Here is a 26,756-nt window from a genome sequence, read left to right on the forward strand (position 1 = left end):
TTTGTGTCAACAGATTGAAGCATTTCGATTAAATACATACTAATAATAGAAATTATTGACCATGTCCACATTAAATAATCTTATGTGACGAGAATCACACGAGGAAATGCGTATGAATTCATATCTCCCATGTTTTGCGAGTCATTTAAAGTAGCAGAAAAACTTGTCATATGACCACACGGAACTAAATCACATGCTAATGCCTGTTTGCCTGTTTACATGAACATGGCTTTCCAAACGTGCGGCTTGCGTCTGTGTAAAGCAGCCTTATTTTTGCTGTTTTCTGTCTTTGTTGCCGGAGAGGGACAGTATAAGGGCTTCCGAAAGTTTAACCAAGCGCAGGACAGCAGCCAGAGAGCTGCGCTTGACGAGCAGTGGTTCACCCAGAAACTGGATCACTTCAATGGTGCAGACAGCAGAGAGTGGAAGCAAGTACGTCTGTTTATGTGATATGCGTGTCTTTACAAGGGCTGAAATATATTTAGATAAAATGCCAAAGTGATCAGATTTAGTGTGTTGTGAGTTTAACACAAAGCATGTTAAACTCACTGTATCTATGTGCATCTGTCAAAGAGTTGACCTTCTTGGCTCATTCTAAACAGTGCATCCATACTGATGCAAACGTGACCTCTGATATCCACTCTCAGTAACTCTCCCTTTTTTCCCCCTCAGAGGTACTTTGTAAATGAAGCCTTCTACAAGCCGGGCGGTCCAGTGTTTCTGATGATAGGTGGAGAGGGCCCAGCCAATCCAGCCTGGATGCAGCACGGCACCTGGCTCACCTATGCAGAGAAACTAGGAGCACTTTGCTTGATGCTGGAACATCGCTTCTATGGAAAGAGTCACCCGACCGTGTGCGTTTGTCCTTCCAGATTTAATCTGTGAAATTGTGTGAGGGTGTTTTCACTGCAAGTCGGTTCAAATCTGTTTGTTTAAACTGTGGAGCTTTTAACCTTTGTTCAGGTCCTGCAAATCGATTCAAAACCTACTCTTGGAAATTAGCCCAATGCAGATGCGCTGGTGTCCGTCAGCCATGCTTTAAAAAACCCATTCTACCTAAAAGGTCTGCACTGTTTTCTTTATGTAGTCTTAGCTAGTGAGAAGGTTGATTGTGACAGTACAAACAAATTCATACTTTCTAGTTTTAAACAGGCATCAGATTAGTTTGACTGCTGCCAAAATCTTTACTCAGTTAAGATGGCAGCTGTCCAATGAACACAAAACCTTTGATTCTACGGGACATTTGTTTAGCTTCACTGATTTCGGGTCATGCAAGAGCAGTGTGAGCTAAAATAAGACAAAAAATCCCAAAAACAAGCTGCAAGTGTGAACTTCCTGTAGCAGGTTTCCTGTTTTGGTGTCATATCTTTAGTCAGCAGATACAGTAGCTGCTGAAATGCTCTTGAGGGTGCTGTTTTACATCCTGGGCTGGATGTGTTACAGTGAAAGAAAGTGAAGTAAAAGTGTATCTCAATGGTCTAGTGTGGAGGATTTAGTGGCATCAAGCAGTGAGGTTGCAGATTACAATCAACAGAATACCCTTCCCCTCACCCCTCCCTTTCCAAGCATGTAGGAGAACCTACGGTGGCCTTCAGGTAATGTTAAAACGGCAAAGGCGCTCACTAGAGCCTGTGTTTGGTTTGTCTGTTCTGGGCTTCTGTAGAAACATGGCAGACTTTCTGGAAGAGGACCCACTCCCTCTGTAGATACAAGCTGATGAAAACACAATTCTTAGTTTCAGGTGATTGTATACAAATGAAAACATAATTACTAATGTTACATTCGGTTTCTAAAGTGGACATCTCATGAATCTTGGTTATGAATTCTGCTAATCCAATTTTTACAGAGAGGTTGCTTTTCAGATGAATCAAACATCCAGGGGGAAGAAAACCTGCACAATCAGGTTTTCTTCACCCTGGATGTTTGATTCGTCTCACCGAGCTGTCGTCACCTACTCTACAATGAAGAAATGGAGTTTCCCAGTGGGGACTGTGGAAGTAGGACTTGGCAGTATGACCCGTGCCAAAGGGCAGCCATTACATCACTCTCAACATATGTTCACAGCAGTGTGGGAGATTTCAGCAACTCTGGTTGCACAACACTGTGGGATCAACAAAAGGACAAAAACTCACTGGGCTGCCAGCTTCCTGTGCTTGTTGTGTGCAGCAGATGATGCTGGTGCAGCTCTTGTACCAGTAGATGGCAGCTCTGCATCTAAAGGGCAGTCCTTATTTAGTATTGTCCAGACTGAATGGATATAATGTTGATGCTCACTCAAACTACCACTTCAATTCCCTCTTCTCCCCATTTAGTGACCTCAGCACAGACAACCTGCGCTTCCTGAGCAGTCGCCAGGCGTTGGCTGACCTGGCACACTTCCGCACCGTGGTGGCAGAGGCCCGAGGGCTGACCAAGAGGAAGTGGGTGGCGTTTGGCGGGTCGTACCCAGGTTCTCTCGCTGCTTGGTTCAGGCTGAAGTATCCTCATCTGGTCCATGCCTCAGTGGCCACGAGTGCACCTGTTTTTGCCACTGTTAACTTCCCAGGTATGAAGCGACACTGAATAACATGACAACACATTGTATAATATGTACATATATAGAGCCTACTTTTTATTTTGTATTTTTTTTTCTGCTGCTATTTTTCTTCCCACTGCTATTACATGCTGCTGTAATGCTCAAATTTCCCTGGCTGAGGATAAATAAAGTTTTATCTTATCTTATCTAACACGCACACACACACATACTGGTCTTCATTCTCATCTTATGATGCTATAGAGTTTATACCAAACTATTTAGAAAACAGGGAATTAAAGTATACAATAAGGATTTTCTCTAACAAAACACTCATACCAAAGTAATCCCTCTCAATCATCACTTATGACCCTCTAGAGGTGTGTGGCGGTGTACTGTATTTTTTTTGCAGAGGCCCCGCCCTCTGCCTGTATTTTCTTCTTATTTTGTTGCGCTCAGGACGTTTCCGGCCTGCAACCTTTGGGCAGTGGTTTTGTGGCCCTCAGCCAGTAGCAGTGTGCGGGTGAGGTAGCGACCAGGTGCCAGACTGTAAGCAGCAGGCATCCAAGATGAAGCTACGAAAATGGCGAACGCAGCGCTGAGAACTTGTTTACAAACAGTAGCCAACAAAACCTGCATAGCATACCTTTAAATTAGAGTTTATAGATTGCACTTTCAGCATGACTTGAGATCGTTTAATTGCATGTTTCACTGTAAAATCCAGCTTGGATTATGTAGTGCACCAAACAACCCTTATTAAAAGAAAGCATCCTCCTATAAATGATTTCGCCGCTGCGGAGTGCTCTTGTCTCAACATCTCTGTCAAACACATCAAGCATTAAATTGAAAATTTACTGCAATTTTCCAGTTTTGTTCAGCGTGTTGGAAGTAAGAGTCCCAGACAGATCAAAGATGAGGAACAGTTCACTCTCTATCTGTGTCTGTGTTGTGTTTGGCTGAGGCCGTTGTTTTCCTCCGGAAGGCTGCAGGCTGGAATCAAGGTCGGAGTAGCTTTGAACATGGATCTGTGCTGTTCCGCCCACACACTCATGCTATCTGCAAGACACTATCGCACAGAAAATATCCGAGATGAAATGCACAGAGAGTAGTGTGCGTGGTGTGCTGATGTCAGTCCATGGCACCGCAGAGTTATTATTTCCCCAAACAACACAGCAGCTAGTCAGCAGTAAGAGGCTGGCTCCCTCCAGGGGGAAATATTCCAAGATTTTGTAATGTGGAGTTTCTCGTCTGAGAGCCGGCTTTTGGAGTTTCATAAACCGTGAAAGTCACTTTGGTTGAGACTCATCATTTCACTTTCAACCTCAATGAAACCTTTTTAAACAAATACTTTCTCAAGCACTTGACCAGAATTGGCTTCGTGTGTTATTTTGAAGATGAATTGGTGCTTTGCAGTGTCTGAAAATAGTCCTGTATGTTTAACAGGGGTTGTTGTGTATTATTGTGGTCTTTTTATAGCAGCCCAGGTTTAAATGTCCACCCCTCCCTCTGTCTTTATGCTTTGCCAGAGTATTTGGAGGTTGTGCGGCGCTCGCTGGCCTCAGAGAACCCAGAGTGCCCCCAACTGGTAAAAAAGGCTTCAGATACCCTTCGAGAGCGCCTGGAGGACCCCAAGACCTATGACAACATCACCAAAGAGTTCAAGTACAGTGTCTAAGCTCTGTGTAACTCATACCTTCCCTATCCCGAACATTGCAAAAGAAATGGAAAATCTGAGCCAATGCCTTGGATGATGTACGTCATCCTAAAAGATGTAGTGCTAGGAATGGTGATACAAAAGATATTTCAAATATCAAATAACTCACTCAGTAAGTGTACTCTCAAGCAGCTGACTAACAGGTAGAATCTTTGATTATCTGTTACAAATGATTCTACCATATTTGACATGTAGACAGTTTCCTGGGATACATGTTCTTTTGTTTACAAGGGAATTCCATACATTATCATACAAAACATCCCAACCTCGATTAGATTCTAGAGCCGCAACCAACACTCATTTTTGTTTTCAATCCAATGAAAATTTTCATGATTAACTGCTTCAGACAAATGCTGTCAGAGAACAGTGAAATATGCCTTTTTATTTTATTATAATTTCCCAGAGGCCAAAGTGATTTCTTCACGCTACCTGTTATGTCCAGCCAACATTCCAAAATGCTAATATATTCATTTTACTGTCATATATGACAAAGAAAAGCCACAAATCCTCACACTTGGGAAGCTAGGACCAACAAATGTTTGGCATTTTTGCTTGATAAAGGAATAGTTTGATGGACTTGACTAGAGTCAGCACTGTGTTAGTAAGTGGCTTGTGTCATTTACACCTGACATTAAAATGAATGTCATCTCTATGTGGAGATGTTATCTGGTTAAGGAAAAAACACAAATTAATGGCAGGTGTACTGTAATCTGACCTCTGCCAGGTGTAAATGTATGCAGAAGACATTGAGATCATGATGCGATCAGATCCAGCCATCTAAAACCTGAGCAGATGTGTAATCATACAGAATAAGAGAGCGTGCAAAGCAGCAACTGACCTTTTTCTCAGCTCATATTTTGACTCGTCAAGGTGGCAAACTAAAATGGAATGCAGCCATGATTAGTGGATTATGAAATGAAAATGTTTGCAGTGAAAAAGGTCTGCGTAATGTTTCTATCAGTGCAGCAGGGTTGACAAAAGCCACAGCGAGTGGTTTTAGTAGTTTTGGGCCAATCACGAGATTATGTGCAAAATGCATCACCTTAATTTTGAGAGGATACTGTCTTAAAGCAGTTGTTCGACATTTTTGGGAATAGATTTATTTGCTGTCTTGCTGAGAGTTAGATGAGGAGATAAAGCTTAGCACAAAGAGCCTCTAAAACCTGTGAAGTTCACTCATTTACATGTCATATCTTGTTGTTGTTTGTTTAATTCGTAAAAGCACAGACAAACAGCCGACTATATCTTGGGCAGGCGCAGCGACTTCCTGGAATCTTTGCTCGTTGCCTGGCAACCAAACAGTGACCATAAGACACCGCAAAACATAGTGACAAGTGATGTTTTTACACTTCAGGGTTTAGACTGATTCAGGCTAGCTGTTCCCCCCTGTTTCCAGTCTTTATGCTAAGCTAAGCTAACTGGCTTCTGGCTTTAGCTTCATATTCACCGTACAGACATGAAAGTGGTATCAGTCGTCTAATGGGACTCTCAGCAAAGAAGAAAATAAACGTGTTTCTCATAATGTCGAGTTTTTCCCTTCAGTCTGCTGCTTTTCGGACAGCGAGCGGCGCCGCATGTGGGACAGCGCTGATAGATGTGAGCAGTTGTGGCATCAGTCTGAGAACAGGTGGAGTACAGTGATACCTGGAGCTGTGAGGTTCAGAGAGCAGCTCGGGTTGTCTTGGTTCCTGGTTTGAGTCAGGTCCTGTTACAGCTTCACGAGCGTCCCTCAAGCCTTTTTGGACTGAGCCCTGGACTCTGGAATGTCGGACCTGCTCCAGAGGCGAGCACAATGGGCAGACACCAGAACGGCGTGAGCCAGTGTCACCCCCACGTTACAGGAGGGATGTGATCTAGTTTATTTACATCTGCTTATTGGAGAGGTGACCGGCATCACACTGGTTGTCCATGAAAAGCTTGTAAATCAAACTAAACATTTGAATCCATTTCCACAAACAGTTATTAGTTGTTCTATAATTGATGTGATTATTGTTATCACACCAGTCAAAGGTTTCAGTGGATGGCTTTAGTGCTTTATGTGGTCTAAATGCAGTTTCAAAGGATTTTACACAATGACAAGAAAAAAACTCTAATGGAAATACTGAATATAACTGAAAAAGGAAGTGGGCTTTGGCTTGGTCCCCCCCTCAGCATTTATTCTTATTTTTCAGCCCCTTAATCATTGTCTTCCATTGTTTTCCGTTTCAAGCATGAAGTCATGCTTGTCCTCCGTCTGCAGTCATTAAGGCTGTCTCTGTTGTCGCTTTATGTGACCGCGTGTTTTAGGTTGTTATAGTGACAGTAAGGTCAGTCAGCGTGCTGAATAAACGGGCTCAAATAGGCTTTTAATGGTGCGGTTAGTCTCACAGAACAAATGCTGCCATGGAGACACTCTAAAGCCCTGTCTTTGTGTCTGCCCTGCCCTGACCGCATTGGACATCTTTTATTTTAGCTTCTTGCAGATCATGCAGACATGTCCTCATGCAGGCACAAACACACAGAGGTCACAAAGGTGGTTTGGAGCCTTGTCCCGCTTCCAAACCACAGTGCCTCAGAGAATACACTACGTGCGTCATGATTTCATCATGAGGGCAGTATCGTTCACTGCACACACACACACACACACACGCACACGCACACACACGCACAGATGAACCGATAAAGACCGCAGTAAAGGTCTAACAGACAGTAAAGGAAGCTGTAATTGTACCACTGTAGTGTCTTTGTGTGTGTGTGTGTGTGTGTGTGTGTGTTTGCACACCAGCACTTCCTGAGAGTATAACAAAGACTTTCACTTCCACTTTGACACTGCACCTCCTCACTGTCAGTTTGACAGATGACCATAATCAGCTAACGTGCATTAACCTTTAGTGAAACTCTCTTCCACTAAGAAGTGAAATCAGCTCTCCGTCTGCAGTCATGCTAACAACTTCAGTACAGCTAAATGCTAACACCAGCTTGGCATCACACACACAATGCTAACATGCAATGTATCCGTCATGTGTATAATGTCTCCATGTTCATTTCTTAAACACACCTTATCTTGTGTGTTAGTGTGCCCTAAACACAAAGTACAGCTGAGGCTGATGGGATCACCAGAGTTATTCATTCATCCTCTCGTCGTCTGGAAATCATGAAAGTCTGAACCAAATGTCACGGCAGTCCATCCAGTAGGGTTCGAGATTTTTCCCTAAAAAGCAACATGTCAAGCTCCTGGTGGCTCGACAGGAATAGTCAGGGGGTCATCAAAGTCAGTGCGATTCATGTTTTGGAAACCAATAGATGTCTATACAAAACTTCATGGCAATCCATCTTACATCGTACTCTTTGTCCAACAACAAGGTTTTATTTCCTGAGAACACAGAAGAAAGGAAATATGGCAAGCTGCACTCACCGCACAAATGCTATGGTCTAACTTTCCTCCTCTTTTCCTCCCCCACCTTCCCTCCATTCCTCCACCTCCATTGTCCCCCAATTTCCCCACCTCCTCTACCTCTTCGTCACCTCCCTGCTACTCCCTCGCGCCCGCTCTTCTGTCTTCCTCCCTCCTCTCCTCCCGTTCTTTCCTCTCCCCCTCCAGCTTGTGCTCCACACTGCAGATCCAGACAGAGATGGACTCTGCCTACTTCCTGGAAACGCTGGCCGGCAACTTCATGGACGTGGTCCAGTACAATGAAGACAACAGGGGGTTCGAGGTGAGAGAGAGCAGCCGCATGCCAAACACCACCAGTAAAACATCATGAAGCGTGGATTTCGTGCCAACATTTGCTGTCATTAAATTTGGTGGTTTTTATACCAAAATAGTTATTCATAGCTCACAAACAGCATATAGACCACCACGAGATGTTCAAACTCTTTATTGCATACCATATTCATGAAAATTCTTTACACAGGTTATAAGCTGCTTAAAGTAAAAGAAGATGTGCTGTTTTGCCAAATAATGGATTGATACCACTCTGCACTCCATATATGATGTAGGTGGTTAGCTTAGCTTAGCACGAAGACTAGAAACAGGAGAATAGCTGTCTATATGTACCACCTAACAGCACGTCTCTCTTCTGCCTGCTTCAAGTCTGTGTTATTCTTTTACAGGATAATTTCAGCCATTTACAGTGTAAACCTGTGTTTTTCTTAATCATTTTTAATTCAAGCTAGATTTGCATCAGTTGCACCATTATGGGTCCGCTTAGGCTTGCGATATGGCTCACCAATATAGCCCAAATATGTGAAGGAGCTCTGAAAGATCAATTACTAGAATCCCCCAGGTGTGTCTGTACAGTTTTATATTGTATATACTACTGGAGAAGAGAAATCTGACTTCCAGGTTAAAGATAGCTGGGGCTGAGCTTTAAAGGATAACTTTACCGCCGCAGAGTCAGCTGTGTTGTGGCTGGCTACTCGCAGCTAGCGGCGTTCGGAAATGACATCATCCACGTCGGAGGTAGTTGCCCAGAGACGCCGGATGTTGATAACATGCCACCACGGTCTCAGAGGGGAATAGCACCAGCATATCATAACAAAATATTGGAATATGAACGAGTTTCGCCGCAGATTATGCGTTATATAAAGGCTACGCATAGATGCCCCGAGTACTCGCATTATACAGATATACGCGCCGCTCCTCTGGGGCTAATTTCTTCAAAACGACTCCAGATACCACCAAAGTTGTCTGGGTGAGTAAATGGGCGTATTGTAAAAAACGAAAGTTATCCTTTAAGGCAGGCTGCATTTTTTCTATTGACTGACCAGAGAAATCATTCTAGTATAGTAAACCTCCTTAGAGATGACATACAACTGATGTCAACTGTGATAGAAACAATATATCACATTTGATGACATGATTTCTGAATGTTGAACTGAGAGGGAAGGAACCAGGATCAGTGTGTGTTGAGCCTTTGTAGGTCAGGGGTTGACCTTCTATCCAGTCTTGGTTGAGTGGAAGGCAGTTATGAGGTGTAGGAGGGTTGCAGACAGCCCAAGCAGCATATTGAAAAATAATAAACCCTTCATTGTTTAGCGGTGAGAGGCCCAGAGATACTGCCTTTACGAGGCTCTCCAGGGAAGCTCCTGGGACTGCTTGCTTGCCCTTTCTGTAACCTATAGATATGACAGTTGGCTTGTGATTCAGCAAAGAGGGAACCGACTGAGTGATGTCACTCAAGGAAGTAAGGTGAGGAGTAGGGTTTGACTTTTTGAAGAATGAATCAAGTTTGATTTACCCTGCCTGAAGCCTCTGAAACACAGTGTGAACCCCATGAAGCCCAGAGCCAATGCAAAAGTACAGATGATCATCACTGAGTATGAAATGTGAAAAGGTTGCATCAAATGAATGGTAAAGACACCCCACACCCTCCAAGACATCTCTGAGCAGGCCATTAGGATTTCATCTGACTCCTCTCACGTGTATGAACTCTGAGTATGAGTCAGTAAATTCTGGTAAGCGTGACAGGATCCTGTTGTGCAAGCGCAATTGTTACAGTTTGTCCCTGTCTATGGTAAAAGAGCACTGATTTGGCACTGCACTCCTGTGACAAAGCAGGACCCATGTTGGAAGTTTACAACAGGATTAAGAGTCTACAGCCTTGCTGGGGGCTCTGTGAGGCTGCGCTTACAGCTGTGAGCGAACATGCTGACAATGACAGTGCTAACATGACAGTAGACCATGAGTGTAGACATACGGCAGGTGTTAGATGTGCAGGTGTTTGCTCCTAAAACCAAAGTATTGAATAAACTGAAATGTTGACCTGATGGTGGCACTAGAGGAGAGGTCAGGGGGTCATCAAGGCTGTTAGGATTCATCCTCTGGGGACCATGAATGTGTGGCAATACACACTTCAGTCCAGACCAAAGGATTCCTTTAACTTTGTTCACGTATGCAGTAATACTCCTGCAGACCTGGAGTCTGTTTTCAGTGATTCAAGGCCATTTTTTTCTTTCAGGTGACAATAAAAGCGACTTCGAATCTTGTAAACTGTGCATCACAAGTCACAATGTTGAAGAAATTCCTGTTTACAACTGTATACATAGAAATTAAATGAAATTGTGCAGCACTATTCTTGAACTTGTAGAAAATGATACAGCCCACTGTGGTCAGATGTGGTGCACACAGCATGTCTCACAACATGTTTTCTTATCTGTTTACTGTACTACTATCTCCTCTCTGTTTCCATACTGGTGCCCTTTTTTTTTTTTCACCAGTTACCCCCTTTTTCCCCCCTTCTCCTCTTCCCACATCCCATCCCCACTCTGTTCCCCTGGTGCCTTGAGGAGACGTGAGTCCGGTTACCAATAAGCTGATGTGAAAAAGTAACAAAAGCCTCTGTGGTCTCTCTGGTTTCCTGTCGCCCCAAGCTAAAGAGGCGCTTATAAAAGAACCGCGAGGAGTGGTGGGCCACAGAGTCCACAGCACCCGCGGACAAACACAGGCAACAGCTGCCTCTCTGACACAAAGGGCTGGGTATAGAGCAAGCTACCAGGTTTTAGGTACCGCTGAGGAATTTTGGTAAGAACTAGGGCCGAGGTGTAACCCAATCAGAAGAGTCAGTGCAGTGGCTTCACAGTTGAGGGGTTATCAATGGGGTGCTTTATAAAATACGGAAGGACATTATGTAACACCACAGCTTTGAGAACAAGTACGAACAGTTCCTCTTTTTGCTTGGAAGATGCAGAGAGATGCAAATGGATGGCAGTCGTGGGTCATTTTCTCATTAACAAGACTTCATTTCGAACGTTAGAACAGCTGTACCCGCTGCTGACCGCTTACTCCTCCAACCCTCATCCCAGTACTACATTTTGTTTTAGGCCCGTTTATACCTGGAAGGGCTCAACCGCAGTGTTGGCCTGATGCCACTGAGGAGTGATGGTGCATTACTGAGGAGCACTGTGGGTTGGTAGGCAAGCAAAGGGATCACCACAGTCATCCAAAAGCTGCCGCAGGCTGTCTGCTCCCATTGTTAGGCTAATCTTTTGATTCATGTCAACATAGTTTAGATCGATATAAACCTTGAGCACTCCTTGTTGTCTAACAGCTGATCCCAAAGGTTGTAATGTACTTATACCACCTGATGCCGTCACAGTCCAGTGATTGCGGAGGGAAAGCCCTGCAGGACAGCACCCAGAGCACTTCCTTTCACCTCATCAATGTCTTTATACACTGTAGCACTAACCTCTTTATTGTTAGGTTTAGGGTTAGGGGTTAGGGTTATAGGGTTAGGGTTCATTTATTGTTGTTTTGATGCTGCAAATTTTGGACAGGGTGTAAAAAAATTATTTACAATCTGCTAGCATGACTGTATGTGTGTGTGAGATATGCTGCACACCTTGGCCGGGGTACACAGGATTTCCTGTTAAATAAGGGTTAAACAGATTGTGTTATGGCCAGTTATTTTTCATGAATGAACAAAGAGAGGAGGCACCTGGGCCTGCTGTGTGTAGGTCTGACCAAAATGAATGAGGCCCATTCATATGAAAATGACCCTTCTCCTTTCGGCTGCTGAAGTACATGTACTCATGCAGAAAATGATTTGTATTCATATCTAGCATGGAGAATCGCCATAGGTGCTGTGTTGCGTGATAAAACTGAAGCTTTACAATGTGGAAAACGTCAACAACAACAATCTCGATGTAAGTCTTCCTTTGACATGACGTTCAAGCGTTAGTTCCCCAAACACAAACTCTCCCCATTTAACAGCTGTTCTGGAGTTTTCCATCACATCAAAGCTCTGGAGCAACTACTAAATGAACCTTGTGATGAGATTGTTTATTCAGCTGCTGTTTCCAAGCTCAGCCAAAAAACAACCTCCATCATTTCTCACTCATCTCCTGTGGCATCTAGCCATGCAGATAGTTCACGTTTTAACATACTGGCCTCTCAGGCCTCCACTGATTTGTGTGATCTGACTCTTTAACCATTCGCCTGCAGCGGTGCGTTGGGTGGCAGTGAAGCAGAGGTTGAAGTTCTGACAGGAGGCTTGTGTGTGAGAAAACACCTGTTTGTACTGTGATTGTGGTGTACTGCCATGTGAAGAACCAGGTCAACAAACACACTGACCTCAAGCTGGACCTTGATGATGTGCCACCACCAGTCATATTTTCAGGAGACTCGAGGAGGAACGTCTCATCATCTCATGTCCCACAGTACACAGTTTTTGACATTGCTGTACTGTGATCAGGGTAGGCGGAGGTTTAGTTTGGAGCTCAAGGACACTGAAAATGAATCCAATCAGCTTTCCCTCTGTAGCAATTCACTTATTTAAATTGTTATTTAATCATTTTGTGAATGACCCCCCTGGAGACAGACCACTTACGGTACAGTTATTCCTTTTCTGTTCCTGTATTGTTTTTGGTGGAGGTCGTTGTGTTCATGGAGTAAAATTAGGATAATTTGATAATCTGTGTGCATACAGTATGTACGACTTTGTGTCTCCTATTACAGTACAGGCTTGGGGAATACTTCCGCCTACTCTAAACCACTGATAAATTACCGTTCATCATCTAACTGGGAGGTCATCATGAAATTTGCATACATTTGCTTCAACCTGGTACACTGAGAAGGTGATAAGAAAAGTCCCGGTCACACCCCTGTTCTTTTTGTCTGTCTGTTTAGGGCGTGACAGGCACCAACATCACCATCAAGGTGCTGTGTGGTGTGATGAGTGACACCTCACTGGGGGAGCCGTATGCGCGCTATGCTGCTGTGGCCCGCCTCATGATGGACACCTTCTCTATGAAATGTCTGGATGCCACCTTCAGTACCTACCTCAGGGACATGACTAATGCATCCTGGGACGGGCCGGCTGCAGGGGGAGGTGGGTATGGACATGTCCTGGGAAGTGGTGTTTTTGTATGTGTAAACATAGTTATTCTAGCGTTTGAAAATGTCACCATAACTGTTGAAAAACAGCTATTTTTATGTACCGTGTATTTATGGGTTGTCAGGTGGTGTGTTTTTGTCCTTATGACAGAGAATTACTGGCACAGACAGTGTGATGTCACATTGAAATTTTCCACTGTCATCCTCAATACATGAGCGATCAACTGCAGCAGAGGCGGCAACACACGTCTCTCCATCATCAGCAGCGTCAGGAGACCAGAACATAACACAGACCCGGGGCAGCTTTCGTGTTGAGTTTGGGATGTGGTTACAGCCGTCATGTTGCAAACCCATTTTTGGGTGTTGTGGAAAGGCTTTTTTTAGTAGAAGTTAAATAAAAGTCGAGCAGTCAGATTCTGGCAAAGTAGTGAAATTACATCACTTAAATACAAAACAACACCTGGAAAAAATAATGTGTTCCTCTTCTTTGTGTTTTTATTGCCTTAAAACATCCACAGTGAGGTTATTTGAAAACTTACTGAGGAAAGCAGACCCTTCTTAGACACTGTATGCTATTTTATGTTGTCTCTTGTTGGGACACTCAGTTTTTAGCAACAATTTTGCATGTTTAACCAAAACTGGGTTCTCTATTTCCATGTTGTACCTTCGCCCCGGGTTGTGGTTCCAGTTCCCAGCTTCAGTTTCATGAGTGGGAGGGTCAGGAGGGGGATCACTGGAACAGGAAGTGGTCTCTTAAAAAGCCACAGGGATGTGTCTGCACAGACTCCCCCAAAGAGCCCCTCCCTGTCGTGTTGCACTCTTTCCTCTCGTGATTGGGGCTCAATAACCGTGAATATGTTTTGGGAGGAAATGCATTTTAAACGAGTTGTTAGCAGTACCCGCCTTGTGTTGTTTGTTCCCCGTTTTCTATGAAGCAGCTGAATATGTGGCCGTGGGTAAATTTTGAGTGTGTGTGTTGTCAGGGAGACAGTGGGTCTACCAGACCTGCACTGAATTTGGATTCTACCAGAGCACTGATTCGCCTAACCAGCCATTCACCGGCTTCCCGCTTGCGTGAGTACACTAAACATTGCCTCCCTGCCTTATCATAATTCAGTTTTTCTCCCTGCGCCCACTATTATTTCCCAATCTTACACCGGCTGTTGCCTCTCTTGGCTTCCAGTTTCATAAGGCGTTGCATTGATAAGCTCTGGTCTCTCACACAGGTATCATGTGAAACAGTGTGCTGACTTCTTCAACGTCAGTGCCGAGCAGCTGGTAGCAGCCGTGGCTCAGACCAATGAGCACTACGGCGGCTATGACATCCGCTCAAGCAGAATAGTTCTTCCCAATGGGTCCATTGACCCCTGGCACGCCTTGGGAATCACCCAGGACATCACAAGTGACGTCCCGGCAGTGTTCATCCAAGGTGAGATCTTGATGGTGGATGTGATCTTCTAGAGATAAGATTTTAAAATGTGTATCGCGACTCAGTCTAATTAAAAAAACACCATATTCAGTCATTTTACCATGTTGACATCTGTGCTGCTATACAACTTGCTCGCTTAGATGGCAAACCAGCTAGCAACAAATAGCTAGCTAGGTGAATGGATGGCTCGTTAGTTAGTGTTTAGTAACTTGAAGGATATAATTTCCCAGTTATTAAGCAATCTAAGCACGCACTTGATGATTTGATGATCAAAATCCAACTAGACATCCGGACAAAAACTGGGCTCAGTCTGGATGAAAGGTTTTTAGACTTCTAGGATACATATAAGCATTGTTTCAGAAGCAGAATTTGTAGCTCCAGTTTGTGTCAGCTACGAGTGGACGGAGAGTACAGCTGTGGTACCTGTACAGTATGACTCAAATAGCTGTTAATAGCTGTAATATGTGGTTGCACTGAGCCCACTTTGCCTATGTTGTCTATGCACAGCTGGTAAAGCAGGCGCCTTGAAGGTCCACCTCTTCTTTAACTGCAGTTCATCATTAAGTCTCTGAGGAGCATCTTGAATCGGTGTATTTCCAGCTCTAAAATCTGTCGAGTCACGCAAGTTAACTGAAGGCTGAATTTCATTCGTCGTTTCTTTACATTACAGAAGCCAAGCTACAGTTTCAGAGCAGAACAATGGCTCGCTTGTTCAACTCTAGCTTTATTAGACGGATAATTACTCTTGTAAGTCAGAAAATCTCTGTTTTACTGTCTTTCGCTGCCATGTCCTTTATATTTCTATTTTTCTCTGCTCAAGGAACAGCCCACTGTGCCAACATGTACCCTGCCAGGACTGAGGATCCCCTCCAGCTAGCTCTGGCTCGAGACCACATCTTCGTACTTCTCCAGCAGTGGTTGAAGCAATGACTGATAGTCGAACAGGCCAATCCATGGCTGTGCAAAGCAAACAAGTTACTCTTTTGTCCAAATCATTGACACAGAGGAAGACTGCTTATTTTACTGCCACGCTTATGACTGCTTGAAAAGGCACTTTAAACTTTGCACAAGCATCAGTAGGTAAGAAGTTCAGGTATTTTAAATGTGTGAGACACTTTGAGCTGATGAATAAATGTTTTTTTATGATTCCAGAAGCTAATTCCTCTCAGCATTTTCACTTTCATTCTGAGTTAACACTGCAAAGGTCAATATAATGAATAATGAGAACCACTTCATGGCCTACTTTCTGGGCTGAGTATACATTAAACCAGGAGAAGCAGAAGAGTTTCTCTTTATCTTTTCTCCAGACAGCAGAGTTAGATTCAACTCTGAAGGATACGGGTCTAACGTCAGATGAATGATGTCAGTGGACTAACACTGATTTTTGAAACTATTCAATCAGTGAGCAACAAGTAGCATCACTGAAATTGAATATTTCACAACATTTGCTTTTGGACACAGTATACAATGTCACTGCCTTTTGTTGCATTGTTCCAGAATGGACCAATCTTATCTGTGCACTGGACACTTTGTGTGGTCAAGTCTTGACAAATACATTTCATGTTGAGAAACTTCACTTTTCACAGCAACCCTTTGGAAATATCAAGAACTTTCAAAACAAAAGTGAATCAGTGAGTTCATCAGCAACAAGACTGCACGCATTTCCATTTCACTGTAGCATTTCATGGCTCCATAACACAATGAAAATCGTGTTTAAACAGGCAGCAGTGAAACAAAGACGCAACTTTACAACAAGAGAATTTGCCCAGAAATGGCTCTAGTTCATGTGTTTGCATGGGATACGTGTTGCTCAAACATGCACACGTCTGGTCTTGCTCAGTGCAAGCTCAGGCTTGTTTGATGATAAGGATGAAACTAAAATGTTGTCTTGGCTGCTGCACGGGAGCCTGATGATATCTCCAGCAGGGCCCAGAGATGGCGTGTTGGGCACACCAGGAATTTCTGGAAAATGTGTAATTTGGACTGAATATTGCAGTGTTCTCATATGTTGTGTTGCAGTAGATGGATTTAGTTTGGAAAAACAGAGGTGGCCTTGCATGGCCTGACTATAGTACACAGCTGTGTTCATTCACTACCTCCTTAAACCTCTCAAAACACAGACACAATGACCCCTCTTCCCTTACCAGTGTTTGTTTTCACAACAGTCCCATCTCTGTGTCTCAGCTGGACATGCAAGACCCCCACTCCAAGCACAAACCACACACCCACCAAGACTGCAGACCAAAATCCTGCTCTGAGTCCAGTCCCACTATGGGTGTCCCACGCTGTGGCAGTGAATACTTAAAGCTTTCACCTGGGCATTCAGTCAGAGGCTGTGTGAAACAAATCTCTTAAAGCAGAAGCTCAACCAACAAAGTATGAATTCAAAATATGCTGTTTGTTATTATGCCTGCAACATACAGCCCACAATCCAGTCTTTGTTTTGGTAAACATTTATGATGGATTTAATCATAATTAACGCTACGCTCTCATTTAATCTCCTGTAATTCAAACCCCCATGCACCTACCCATAATCCTCTCTTTGGCTGCAGCAGGGATGTAATTGAGCCTCAGCCTGTTTTCAGCTGTGTGTGTTTGTGTGTGTGTGCTGCCACCCAACCGTATCACCTCAATGGATAGAAAAGGATCAGGTGGTCCTTTGTGAATGGGCATCAGTTGTGGACAAGCTATGCCAAAATTTACCCGCGTACTTTTTATCCTTTGGAGGTTCTGTACATATAAAATCACATCAGTGTTTGATAAGAGCAAACTCACCTATAAATTGGTATATGAGACCTATTGATTTATCAGAATGACTAGCAGTATTTTGTCAAACATCGCTCTATTCCACAAACTGTAATATTAAAGAACAATAAAATAGCTTCGAGGCTTGCAGTAATTTTCCACTGGACCTGACAAAACGTACCTAAGATGATTGCTCATATATCAGTCACTTCCTGTTGTAAACACCTTAGAAATTCTAGCATGAAGTTAGCCAGAGTTAGTCAAAGCAGTTTTTTTTCTCCATGAAGTCACCAATAGGCTTCTAAATAGTCACTGAATAGTGATTCAGTGACAGTGTCTGACTCCGCCCAACTCTCAGCTGAGGGCCGAATGAAGCCTGGTTACTGTAACCTCTTGACTAGCTGTCACTCAAAGCAGCCATGCCCATAATTATACATAACTTTAAACTTTAATGTAATTGAAAGTACAGTTGTCACAAATGGGGAAAAATAGCTATAAAGACCAAAACTGTTTTTGTTCCAGGCTGTAAACGTGTTTATTTCTGCTGTGAACTCGGGCATTTTAATATGGGGGTCTATGGGGACTGACCCGCTTTTGGACCAAGCCTCAAGTGGCCATCTGAGAAACTGCAGTTTTTGGCACTTCCATGATGGTTTCATTTTTTAGCCCCGGCAGTTGCTGCAAAGTACAACAAAATTGTATTGTAATGTGAAATTGTGGTCATTATATTGTAGTGTTAGGCTGATTAATCAATCTACCTGGACTTTTTAAATAATCAACATCAGCTGCTGCCGACGCTCATGAAAAATATACTGAACAGACAATGTATGCAGGCACATCAGAGACGATGCACATTTTCTTATTTTCAAGTATTTTTCTGCATTCAAGTGAACAACAAATGTGTTAAATAAATGTTCATCGGAACCAAACGCAAGGAGATGCTGCTGTGTGCACTAACATTGTTTATTTATTTATTTATTTTATTTATGCAAATGTACAAAAGTTAATTTCCCCTCAGAAACTGTTCTGACGTCTACGAGATACTGCTGCCGATAAATGTCAGTAAGTGCACTAAAACTTACTTTGTTTGTTAGTTTTCTGGATTACCTGTGGATATTTATCATTTAAATCGAATGCACTGCAGACAGAATGGCCATCTGTACTTACTGGCATCGGCCATTAAAAATCCCATATCGGTCGACCTTTATTATGAAAGTGACTTTCAGCGTGAATAGACAGCAATTCATTTGGTTTTATTCTGAAATCTTACCGGAAGCTCCTTTTCTGTTGCTTTGAAATTGACAGTAAGGGAGATACATGCTCGGTTGTTTGGTCTGAAGGCGGAGTTGAGGCCAATAAAGTCGTGTGAGGAGCAGCTCTGGAGTCAGTATACGCTTCACTTTCACTGGAATAAAGACATTTTCATTTACACCGCGGACGAAGCTTCGTGTCTCGGACCGCAGTGGAAAGCGGACTAACAAGGTTACAATTTCACCTGCGGGACAAGTCGAAATAACGTCACGTCGCGAAGGTAAGGGCTGGCGTTATTTAACGGTTCTAACGTGCAGATGTAGCCGCTGTAAACACGTTATCCCAGTCTTAACAACGTTTAGCACTAGCTTGTGGTCTAGCTCAAGAAGTTCCTCCTTCTCATTTAAATACAATTACTATACAGCTGAGATTAAAGAATGCATTGCAGTGTTTTTTTGACGCCTCAAATGAGCTGTAACTAATTAACGTAAACGCACCACAGAAAACCTGTTATTTCCCTGAGTCTAAGTGTAAGTGAACGTGACTTAAATGACAGCAGTCCGAGCGAGAAGTGCGCTTCACATGCAGGGCTGTGCTGCTTTCACGGACTCTGCAGGACTGGCCGCACTCTTAACGTATGAGAAACAAGAAGAAGCTGCTGTGTGACTGCTCAGTTCCTGGACATTTGACTCACACACGACAAACTAAAAAAACAAAGCATATTTTGGCAAACATAACCTCTGTATGTAAATAATCTGGACTGATTTCCTTTAACGTTTCCACAAAAAAAAAAACAAAAAAAAAAAAAAAACGCAGCTATGCTGATTAGTTGGCCGTATTCTTGTCAAACACCATTATTCGTACGGTTGGTTGTCCATACAACAAAATGCGTGTCAAGGCCCTTCACTGCGTTTTCTAAAGGCTGTAAAAACAATCCCAAAGGTTGAACTGCACACGCAATCAGCGAATGAGCCAAATGTCATCAGTTCACACCGAAACTGTGGAAAAATACAGCTTGATCACCAGTAAATATAGATGATCACAGAGTATGTCCCTGTTAGACAGCCAGCGGGCATTCTGGCTGCCTCTTGAGGCTGCATTCATGCTGCCTCTGTGAGTGGGGTGCAGGCTGAATCACTTTCCTAAAATGGTCTGAAAGATTTAATTCAGGCTAAAATTGTAATGAAGGAGCAGCCCAGTTCCACTAGGGTGATTATGGTTAGCCTGTAATATTTAGAGGGTGTGAGTAAGAGTTAGTCAGACCCTGCAGTATGGGACAAACGAGGCCTGGTGCCCGAGGATGAGCGAAGGTGCATGAGATGGTTGTGGTTAACCACGATGAGTAATGTGAAAGGGATATCCAAGTCTGCTAGAAGTGTTTTTTAAGCATTTAACCTGTGGCAGTAGAGTGATGTTCTCAGGCGGTAGGTCTTATAACAATGAAATATTGATGATGCTCGGAGGTCAGCAATACATGCTACCAATAATCAGTGTGTGCGCTGAACAAATCGACAGATGAGACTGCCACATTCTTACAAAACGCCTCCAATATTCTTTGTTTGTTACCAGGTGTGAGTTTAAAATGAAGCAGCTCTCATCACTGTGCCTGTTTGCGCTGGTGACCTTGTATGGCCATGAGGGCGTGCTGTCCCAGGCTCCATCCTACGGTGAACGGGGCTCTGATCTCGGCATTCAGGTGTTTCAGCAAGTGGTCCGCTCCAAGCCGCTGGACAATGTGGTGCTTTCTCCTCATGGGGTAGCTTCCATCCTTGGGATGCTGCTACCAGGAGCCCACGGAGAGACCAGGAAGCAGGTCCTCAATGCGCTCCGTTACAAGAAGAATGGTAAGGGCTGTTCCTGGCAGTGGAATACTGAAGCCTCATCATTATCATCTGGTAAATTAGCTCACTGCAGCCAGATTAGCCTTCAGAGGTTTCATTTAACAATAAAATATATTTCAACTGTCACAGGCCCGTACAAGATGTTGAAGAAGCTGCACAAGACCTTGACAGCGAAGGCCAACCAGGACGTCGTGCTGATTGCCAATGGCATGTTCAGCCAGAAGGGCTTCCCCATGGAGGAGGCCTTTGTAGCCACCAACAAAGCTAACTTCCAGTGTGAGAGCAGGAGCCTGGACTTCGGTAACCCCCAGGGAGCAGCGGATGAAATCAACGAGTGGGTCAACAATAAGACCAAAGGTAGGAATCGTGGATATTCGTAAGAGCTGAATGTCAGGTGATCTCAACGTGCCCTCGTAAAGGCAGGTGTGAGCAACTCTAATTCCATAGATTCAGTCTGTTATGTATCAAAGTGTGATCACTCTTGGATGGTGAGGGTTGTTTTGGCCCCCGTATACTTACCTGCAAGTCCAGTTAATATCAAACATTACTTGCTCACCTGATCTGAAATGAATATAAAAAGCGATGGTGGTTTTTAACCAACCTTTCCGACTGAATAATGATCCCATGTTGCATATTTATCCAGGTCACATCCCCAGCTTGATCAAAGCAGACATGTTGGACCCAGCTCTGACCCGTCTGGTCGCTGTCAACTCAATCTACTTCAAAGGCTTGTGGAAGTCCCGCTTCCAGCCCGAGAACACCAAGATGAGGCCCTTCAACGGGGGCGACGGAAATGTATATAAAGTTCCAATGATGTCCAAACTGTCGGTCTTCAACATCGGTGAGCAGTGATGTGGCAGAGGTTCCTACTGATGGCCTGTGTCTGACTAATCGTTGCATATTTCTAATGTGAGCAGTTGTTTAGTATTAGCGACTTTACAATCCAGCGTTTTAGATGCATCGTGATGCTCAGAGATGTTTTACCACCAAATGACATTTGTAGATGTTTCATGTGGATGGTTTCAGCATTGAATTCAGGCTGGTTGAAATGAATTTTAGCAGGTGAGGAGGTTCTCGTTTTATCAGTGACCGGAATCAGTGGAGATGAGTTAAATAAAACTACCGTGTGTGTCTGTAATAGGGGCCTTCTGTGTTTTCACCATGAATTATCAAGAAGCATTCGTACTTTTTCTACACGCTGCATTTGTGAGTAGATTGTTGAGCTGTTACAGATTCATTAGACAGCAGATTAGTGGGTTTTCCGTAGTAGAATAGAATGAATGGTAGCTTAAAGGTGGCAACAAATAAGTTGTGTTTACATTCACTGTTTTCCAACAAAATGCCTTGGTCCTTGAGGACCAACAAATGCACTGAATGCACTTCCTTCTGTATAAGAAGTTTGCAAAGTCAATCCTTTAAATATGTTTAATCCTATATTGTTTACATCCATGTTGCTGGCTTGTAGTTGGTACAGAGCTCCACAGGGTGCCCTCAACTTAACACTCAGTTTGAATGTGCTTCTTTGACGACCATCAAATCCAATCATCAAATCAAGTTTGAACAAATGGCAACAAATCAGCAGCTGCTGTTCCGCTCAGGTCTGCCAACTTGATAGGCCGTGGATTTAATGATGAAGTTGTTTTCAATTTAGTTTGTTTTTACGATGCAGTCGCAGCCATTGCCAGCGTATGATTCACGGGACAGCTTGTGTGGAGTTGTAAGGAAATGCAGGCTGAGACCTGCCACATCCGTAGGACATTATTTAGTCCTGTGTGAAATGAAATGATACACCAGTCAGTCATCTATATTTAGATGAGCTGTCAGAGGAGTGTGAGCATGGCGAGTGCTGCGTTCGAGTTAAACTAAGGCCCGGTACAGCTGCGAGGCACAGATGTTCTTCTTCACTATCCTGCAGTGTGTCGACTTTAGTGCACAGAGTCTGACACTTATTGATCCCATTATTGTCCCCACATTTCCACACTTAGGTCATAAAGAGAACACATGCTTCTGAATCACTTGGCTATGGCTTGATACAGTTGTGTTTTATGAATATTATGGGATTTACACATACTTGGCTGAATGACTTAAGAACACAGTGTGCTGTGATTAGTTTAATGGCCTTATAAAGCACGAAAAAATGATGTTTGTGGTCTGGGGTCTGGTTCTCATGATAAACTGTACATTTGTCATTCTTATTTTGCGGTTAAGTACCTCACAAGATGGAAATGTGTTGTTTTTAAAAAAGTCAGGACTTTTGTAATCACTGTTTGCCTGCTCCCCCTTGCTGATAACACAACATTGTTTCTACTAACAACCTGTTCAAGAGAGTCTTTTGCATTTGCTATGATAAACATCTGCTGTCTGGTAGGTCTTCTCTGAGGAAGAATCTGTTTGACGTCAGAAAATGACGCATTTTCCGTTTCTAGTTTATTTAAATAAGTCAAAATACTGAGCAGCTATAGCCACTCAAATAATGTGGCACTGTGCAAGTCTTTCTGTTAGTAAACCGGCTCATGCGAGGAAAATAGGAATAAAAATACTGGAATTGACAGACGTATGACAGAAAAATGGTAATGCGTCACAAGGAAGTGGAAATATGGGCTGTCGCCTGTCGGGCAGTCGCTAAAACACGAGAAGTGGTTTAGGTTTTACACGTGTGTGTGAATAGAAGACCTTTAAATAAAAGCAAGAGGTTTATAAGCAAGTTATTTCTTTAGTACACAGAGTCAGGGGAAGTGTCTTCAGTCAGTCCTCAGTCAGTCATGCATGTCTTGGCAAAAGGTTTAATAGTTACAAGAGAGCTGTAAGGATCATTCAAGTTTCATCCTCAGCATCACCTGTCCTTTGAAACGATTGACCCTTAACCCTCTCCACCCCTGCCAGGAATGCCCACCACGCCTCAGGGACTGAAGTACAAGGTGATTGAGCTGCCCTATCATGGCAACACCATCAGCATGCTGATCGTTCTGCCCTCCGAAGAGGACACGCCACTGTCTCGTCTTGTCCCACACATCAGCACAGCCACAGTGCAGAGCTGGACCAAGCTGATGCACATGAGAAGAGTCGGCCTGCTCATCCCCAAGTAAGACCCACGCATGCAACAGTTGCTCTTAAACTTCTTTGGCTGAATGTGAACTCAACATTGTGCGCATGTGTGTGTGTTCGTGTCTGCAGGTTCTCTGCTGATGCGGAGGTAGACTTGAAAGAACCCCTTTCGGCGCTGGGAATGACAGACATGTTCAGTGAGGACAAAGCTGACTTCAGACATCTCTGTGAGTGAAAGCACGGTCACTCCAAACCCTGAAGTGACGCAGTGCCTCTGTGGATCTGCAGCAGCTTTATTTGGATATGAGGAAGTCTTGAAAATATGAAAGCCTCGTTGGCTGTTTACTGCCAGAGGAAGAAGTATGAATTGTGTCTAGCTGTCCAGTGTGAAAAGAGGAATCCTGTGTGTTTCCTTTCCTTTCCTCATCTTGTCACTGAGTGATGGAATGAAAGGAGCTCTAATTGAAGGGCTCTAGTGCCATCATGTGGTGTAAATGTGTGGTGGCTTTGTGGACAAGCAAAAGGAGTTCACAGGGATTACTTCAGAAAAAGAAATTCAACCAGGGTCTGACAGATGTGGATTTTTGCTGTAGTGCCATCATGTGGTGTCATTTAGTATAACTTAACAATCAGTTCACACATTTGTACTTAAACTCAATACCTAATCAATCAGGCTCATACTGAGAACTTTGAGTAGAGCTCATCAGGAGCTGTATTAGTCTTTGAAAAATGAATGAAACAGCACAGAATAACGGCATGTCACCCATCGTGTTGGATGTGGACCATAGACAGTATAATAAGTGGACAGAGCTTCCTGGTCTTGAAGCCAGTGTGGAGGTGCCTTAAGCCTGCATTCTTTCTCATGGCCAGCAGGGGGCCTCCACTGACTGCAAAAAGTCACCCTGTTGTATGGAAGCTAATGAGGCAATTAGGCTATATCTCATTTGATTTGTTAACTCAGGAAAACATTTTCCTAATGAATTTATCATCTTAATTGCTGGTTTCAAGTCTTCTTTAATTCACCATTTTGTAAATAATGATCCCATTTAGAGAACTATAGATGATAAAGCAGGGTATGCTTTAGGGCCTCGCTACCATTGCATGTCCTTCAGTTCTCAATCAGATCCAATCAGGATAGAAGCGTAGCAATGCATATCCTGTCCAGCTCCACCCTTTTCGTTCAAATGTGGTCACTTCTGGCCCATGGGTGACATCACAGTGGCTCCGTCTGCTATTTATTATACAGTCTATGATGTGGACAGCATTGGCTGATCAATATCAGATTTTTAATTGTGGACATGTCAAGTCTGTAAACTTACATGTTGTATGTGTCTAAGCTAAAATGAACAGTTATTGTTTTCTCAGGTGCTGAGCCTCTGCATATATCCAAGGTGCTCCAGAAATCCAAAATTGTGGTGAATGAAGATGGAACAAAAGCAGCAGCTGCCACTAGTGAGTATTTGTACTATGAGCCTTAAAAGCTTAGCCAAACAAAAACGCTATATGCTTACATGGACAGTGAACAAAACATCCGGAGGGAGTACATTGCAGCACGTTTCTTAGCTGCCAGCAGCAGCGCTCTCACTAAATACTGAAAAAACTTCACAAATCGTTGTCTCCATTATTCACTTGAACACAAAAACATGGGAAAACAGGGTCCATAATCACACAATAAGTGGCTGGCACCAGCTGAAACTCTGCACACGTCACTTTCATTGATTGAAAATGCAATGTAGGTCAAGCTGATACAGCTCATAATTCAACAACACAGTAGAGCACATCATTTTATTTGTTTATTTTGGAATGTGTAGGTATTTAGATCATTTGAATGTTTAAATAATATGCAAGCAGTATGTCTCTCGTTGTATTGGTTTTCCCTCTTATGGCCATAATGTGCAGAAATAGATATTCATATGGTTTGAAACTTGGTGGGGGTTTTTTGTTCTTTGTCTGTAAGGAATATTCAAACATAATTTTTGACCAGTTTTGGCAGCCCAAGCTCTTATCGTCTCAGACATGATGGTGATTTGACACTGTGTTTGCTTTTGTGTTTAGCTGCTATTTTGCTGGCTCGGTCCTCTCCACCTTGGGTTACAGTGGACAGACCTTTCCTCTTCCTCATCAGACATAACCCAACAGGTACAGCCGTCTGTTTCCACCTGGGCCTACTCATCTTTGAATGTGTATATATAGAATAGAATAGATCTAACATCTGTGCTACCACACGAGAAATAAACTAGACATGTCACCATTTGAAATGTGGCTATTGATGAACTGTGTTGGACTCTGATGAGTTGTCCCTGTCTCTGTCCTCAGGTACCATTCTCTTTATGGGCCAGATCAACCAGCCTTGAGCCCAGCCATCGCTGCTCAGCCTCTGGTACAGTAGCATCATAGGCCAGCGCTGGAAATGCTTCTACACTGCCACGCATGAACACACACACACACACAAACACAAACTTTGCTGTAGACTTATGTACAGTGTGGACATATGTTATTTGTTTTAAATATTGCTTTTTATGTTACCGATTTTCTGTAATGCATAACATGCTTTATAAAATGTTTTGCTGACTAAATTTTCCAGCTGTTTTAATTTTTTTGTATACTTTTTTTGAATTTATTACATTTTTAAAAGACTTTGAATGTCAGTTGTGTATTTTCTCAACTCTGGAGTCGGATAATCAGTTTGTTTATCATGCCACTGTTTTAGTTTAAAAGTTCTCCATCTCAAGTCATGTCACTCCAGTCTGTTTAAGTTATGGCCATGGACATCACATCTTGAACGCCATGCATTCAGTTAATGTTTCCCTCACTGAGGAAGTCTTCTGTTATCATACTTGCTTCGTATTTGATCAAATAAATACACACACTGTTTATAACATCAATGATTTGCCTTATTTATTTTCAGTGACAGTGTTCCTGCAAAGGCAATGTTTGTCTACGTGTGACTTCTATTGTGCTGTGTTCACATCTTCAATTATAACATGTTCAGAAATGAGTGATAGTGCTTCTTAACAAGTGATTCAAATTCATTTTTTTTATTTCCATTTATTGTCTAAACCACTTACCCTGTTGTGTTGTGGATGGCAGGAGTTTATTTAAGCACGTTAAGCAAGAAGGATGCTATATTCTGGATAATTCAGCAGTCTGTGACATGACTGAAACACATATAGACAGACTAACATATACTTAGAGTTTTGTTTTCCAAATTTAAAATTGGTCCTTGAATTTCAGGTTTTGCAAAGTTAAATTACAACAGAGTATAGTTCTAGAATTGGAATTTCAAATTGTACGGTGTTAAATTACAGTTGTAGAATTTTAATTGCAGTCTTGAGTTTGAAATTCCTTTTGCAGAAATTGGAAATTCTGATTCTAGAGCTGGACTTGAAGATGTGGAAGTCCAGTTT

General features: G+C 43.0%; 2 protein-coding genes across 2 annotated transcripts; both read left to right on the plus strand.

The window, feature by feature from the left end:
* Positions 1–196: 196 nt before the first annotated feature.
* prss16 (serine protease 16) lies at positions 197–15,618 on the plus strand. Its single transcript, XM_041940477.1, has 9 exons — positions 197–432; positions 673–854; positions 2,313–2,545; positions 4,039–4,174; positions 7,807–7,921; positions 12,832–13,033; positions 14,022–14,112; positions 14,265–14,467; positions 15,288–15,618. The coding sequence occupies exons 1-9, from the start codon at positions 220–222 to the stop codon at positions 15,395–15,397; spliced, it is 1,485 nt and encodes a 494-aa protein (XP_041796411.1). The 5' UTR covers positions 197–219; the 3' UTR covers positions 15,398–15,618.
* Positions 15,619–18,544: 2,926 nt separating this feature from the next.
* serpine2 (serpin peptidase inhibitor, clade E (nexin, plasminogen activator inhibitor type 1), member 2) lies at positions 18,545–26,243 on the plus strand. The gene is made up of 9 exons (XM_041941345.1): positions 18,545–18,743; positions 20,033–20,307; positions 20,434–20,661; positions 20,948–21,145; positions 23,188–23,386; positions 23,479–23,576; positions 24,715–24,801; positions 25,405–25,488; positions 25,666–26,243. The coding sequence occupies exons 2-9, from the start codon at positions 20,046–20,048 to the stop codon at positions 25,701–25,703; spliced, it is 1,194 nt and encodes a 397-aa protein (XP_041797279.1). The 5' UTR covers positions 18,545–18,743; positions 20,033–20,045; the 3' UTR covers positions 25,704–26,243.
* The last annotated feature ends 513 nt before the right edge of the window (positions 26,244–26,756 follow it).

Source organism: Chelmon rostratus, chromosome 7, assembly GCF_017976325.1.
Source record: "Chelmon rostratus isolate fCheRos1 chromosome 7, fCheRos1.pri, whole genome shotgun sequence".
NCBI lineage: Eukaryota > Metazoa > Chordata > Actinopteri > Chaetodontiformes > Chaetodontidae > Chelmon > Chelmon rostratus.

Bases quoted from the DNA above. Each gene is read 5' to 3' on its own strand.
- serpine2 (XM_041941345.1), top strand. From the start codon at position 20,046: ATGAAGCAGCTCTCATCACTGTGCCTGTTTGCGCTGGTGACCTTGTAT. The intron at 20,662-20,947 runs GTAGGAATCGTG...ATATTTATCCAG, and splicing joins GGTCAACAATAAGACCAAAG to GTCACATCCCCAGCTTGATC. The intron at 23,577-24,714 runs GTGAGTGAAAGC...TTGTTTTCTCAG, and splicing joins AGCTGACTTCAGACATCTCT to GTGCTGAGCCTCTGCATATA.
- prss16 (XM_041940477.1), top strand. From the start codon at position 220: ATGAACATGGCTTTCCAAACGTGCGGCTTGCGTCTGTGTAAAGCAGCC. The intron at 433-672 runs GTACGTCTGTTT...TTTCCCCCTCAG, and splicing joins ACAGCAGAGAGTGGAAGCAA to AGGTACTTTGTAAATGAAGC. The intron at 4,175-7,806 runs GTACAGTGTCTA...CTCCCCCTCCAG, and splicing joins AACATCACCAAAGAGTTCAA to CTTGTGCTCCACACTGCAGA.